Source organism: Myripristis murdjan, chromosome 16, assembly GCF_902150065.1.
Source record: "Myripristis murdjan chromosome 16, fMyrMur1.1, whole genome shotgun sequence".
Taxonomy (NCBI): domain Eukaryota; kingdom Metazoa; phylum Chordata; class Actinopteri; order Holocentriformes; family Holocentridae; genus Myripristis; species Myripristis murdjan.
Window position 1 is genome coordinate 33,498,014 of NC_043995.1, and position 3,553 is coordinate 33,501,566.

Here is a 3,553-nt window from a genome sequence, read left to right on the forward strand (position 1 = left end):
TCTAGTTTGTGTGTGTAAAGTTTGATGAGGCTGTGATTCTCCTCGAGGTCACTAGAGGTAATTTTCTCCAGCGACGTCCAGTTGGACAAAACCAACCACAGGAAAAGTGAAACTTCTCAGTATAAATAAAGTGCAGACGACCATAACGCTGCCGTGTGGCTCATTTATGCTTCAGTGTTCAGACTGCAGCTCTTATTCCAAATCTGGAAAAAAAAAACAAGTAATAAAACACACTTCCTCTTTAATTCTTTTCAGTTTGTCATTTATATTTACAAAAGGTAGATGTTTGAGCATTCTCTTTTACATTACCAACAACTATATCACAATTAAAAACAATGATAATCTATATGAAACATTATCCTGCAGGAGCCACAGGTCAGTGTGATGTTGTTGCAGTTCCTACCAGCCGCCAGTAGAGGGCGACGTTACAGCAGAGCAGCTGCAGGTAAAATACACATATTTGAGCTCTTTATTGCATTAGTAGGCACATTCCCACCGTACCTTCTGTTTTAGGAGACCTCTGGTGTTTTCATGGTGATAATAAAAAAATGACACCAGTCTGATCCTTTCACTTTGAATCACAAAAAACAGGACAGCTGACTGGAGGAGCATTAAACTGCAGCGCGGGAGAAACCGATTGTTCTCATGGCACTCTGGGTAAAAAAAACAAAACGACATCGGCATGTGGCGGCAGATATTGACCTTTATCGGGTCAGGACACGGCGGCGTGGCGTGGCGTGGCGTGGCGTCCCGGGACAGGCGGCTTCAGATTGAACACACTGACGCTCAGCAGCTTTAATCCCCACAGACACATGAAGCACCGACACGCTGCTCCTTACAAAAATATTATTAAGACATGGGTTTCATGCTCATCCCTAATCCAAAAACTATCTGGGAGGAAGGGAAACTAGTCTCAGGTTCACTTCACATACACAGAACAGCAAAAATATAATAATCTGGTTAACTTTAGACTGTAAATCCCAAAAATCTCTCAAACTAAGACTGGCTCGGGAGCAGATTTGTGCTTTTCTTCTTCACCTGTCGAGCAGATCCTCGTCTCACAACTAAACAAACAAACAAACAAACAACAAGCTGTCCAGAGATTGTTTCTCATAGAAGATGTGTCTTCTGTGTTACAGATTACAGATTACATCACAGATTAACGACCGGTGATGAATGGAAATGAGGACTGCTTAGACTCAACTGAGAAAAGTCGAAACGTGAATCTGGAGCTGGCAAAGACTAAGACATTATATACACACAGAGAGTGTGTGTGTGTGTGTGTGTGTGTGTGTGTGTGATGAGACGGCGCGGCGACAGCCCGTCCATCAAAACACCTCAGCGGTTATTCATTTTATTTTCTAGACATGAAATCCAAATGTGCCAGCTGTTTAGTGCAGGTTTAGATTTTTACCCAGAATGCATTTCACTACCACACTGTTAGGTTAGAGGCCTGGAGGGGAATTGGACCTTCAACCCCGGCAGCAGCCGTGTGTCACTCCACAGACTGAGCCACATTAAAAAAACTAAATTAAACTTTGAAAAGTCAGAATTATTCATGTTGACATTTACAGTTTCAGTGTGGATTAAATTCAGTTCAGATGAGACTGATCTGATGTTGATCTTCATTAGATTTGTGTAAGACCTATTTTAACACTGTTACTGTTATGGATTATTATTATTTATTATTTATTATTATTATTGTTATTATTATTATGTTGTTGTTGAAATGTCAGGGTGCTGTCAGGGTGGATTAACGCGGCGTTACAGCGTCAGATTCCTTCCTCGCTTCGTGTCTGGCTGACAGTCGTATCGAGCTGCACGCCGCGCCGCCACAGGAGACGGAAGGGGGGCGGGGCTTCACGGCTTCAGGCCTCCGAAGCACATGTACTTGACGTCCAGGTATTCCTCGATGCCGTACTTGGAGCCCTCGCGGCCGAGGCCGGACTGTTTGACGCCGCCGAACGAGGCCTCGCACGTGGACAGGAGCCCCTCGTTGACGCCCACCATGCCCACCTCCAGCGCCTCGGCCACCCGCCAGATCTGACTGATGTCCTGCGAGTAGAAGTAACCTGGGGGCGGAGCCACAGGCGGAGTCAGGAAACCAGATACCACATAAGTTTTACAGCATATATAAGGTTTTATCAATTAAAAATAATTTAAATCGTGAGGCAGGACTTTAAGAACTGAGCTCATATTTATCGAGCTTCTCGAAGCGCCGCCTCAGCCTGTGAGTGAGTTTCTGAAATGTTCTCTACTTTCAGACTGAAGTACAGAAGCGAGTTTTCAGATGTTTAACAGCTGAGAGCAGCTCCTCACTGAAAACCAACAGGAGGCAGAGGGCTTTCCAACGCAAAGGCACAAGATGAAGCCAAGACCAAAATGGAAAACATGTTGAAGAAGAAAAATCTAAATCAAGTATTTAAATAAGAAATTAAGAAGTTAAAGGGAAAAGAATAAAAACAGAAATAAACTGAATACGACCATCAACAGATTAAAACTCAATGAGAGAAATGAAGAATGCACTTGACAAAAAGTAGTAGGAATATAAACTCCTCCACTCGTCACTGTGACATTTCTGGAAGAACGTTCTTAAAGAAGAGCTTCCACCCAGTGATCCAGCCGGGCCCAAAACCCTGTGGTGAATTTTTTTACTCTCAAGTTTATTCTCAGCTTTGATCTCCTGAGTGATTCTGAGAAGCTTGAGAAATATGAGCCCTGGGCCGATGGATCAATAAAATCTGATAAAAATGTTTGTAGAGAAGGCCTCATAAATTTTAGATGAAGAATATTTTAAAAATGACTTTTGGCCCGCTGGGCTCCACTCACCTGCCAGCCCCACGTGGGAGGCGTTGGCGATGGCCAGAGCCTCCGCCTCCGAGTCAAACCTGTCAATCAAACACACGCCGGTTGGACTTCACACACTTTCTCAACACCTGAATCTCTTAAATGACTGTAAGGACATGTGTGTTTTCCCCACAGCGTGTGTGTGTGTGTGTGTGTGTGTGTGCAGACCTGATGACGGGCAGCAGGGGGCCGAAGGTCTCCTCCCGGGTGCACAGCATGTCGGTGGTGACGCCGGCCAGCAGCGTGGGCTCCATGAAGGAGCCGTGCAGGCGCTTCCCGCCGCGCAGCACCTTGGCGCCCCGCGACACGGCGTCCGACACCTGGGACACCACCTGGAGGGGAGCCCATATTAATGTTAATGTTTTTGTACCAATATTTTTATTAATTTTTACACATATTTTAATACAATACAACATAGTTAATTGCCACCTGAGCAACAACAGAAATAACCATCAGAACAGACTCAGACAGACACAAAAGCAAAAGCACGTGAAACTAAATGGACAAAATGAGTCCACTTGACCAAACTGCCAGGCGTCCATCAGAAAATACTGCCTGCTCCTCTTCCTCACCTGAGAACTCAACACACTTCAGAGGCAGTAAATAACTCCTGCTGACCTTTTCTGAAGGAACCCTCCCAGCGTCCACCTGACCCGGTGCAGAGCAGCTGCTCTGTTCCTTTTGTCCAGTGTGATGCATCTTTCAG

At 45.1% G+C, this 3,553-nt stretch overlaps 1 protein-coding gene across 1 annotated transcript in view; it reads right to left on the bottom strand.

The window, feature by feature from the left end:
• Window positions 1-221: 221 nt before the first annotated feature.
• aldh5a1 (aldehyde dehydrogenase 5 family, member A1 (succinate-semialdehyde dehydrogenase)) overlaps window positions 222-3,553 on the bottom strand; it is a 9,505-nt gene continuing 6,173 nt past the window's right edge. The window contains exons 8-10 of the mRNA XM_030073145.1: window positions 3,016-3,179; window positions 2,830-2,888; window positions 222-2,072 (exon numbers count right to left, since the gene is read on the bottom strand). Of these exons, the coding sequence (XP_029929005.1) occupies window positions 1,861-2,072; window positions 2,830-2,888; window positions 3,016-3,179 (435 nt within the window). The 3' untranslated portion in view covers window positions 222-1,860. The remainder of the gene's footprint in view (window positions 2,073-2,829; window positions 2,889-3,015; window positions 3,180-3,553) is intronic.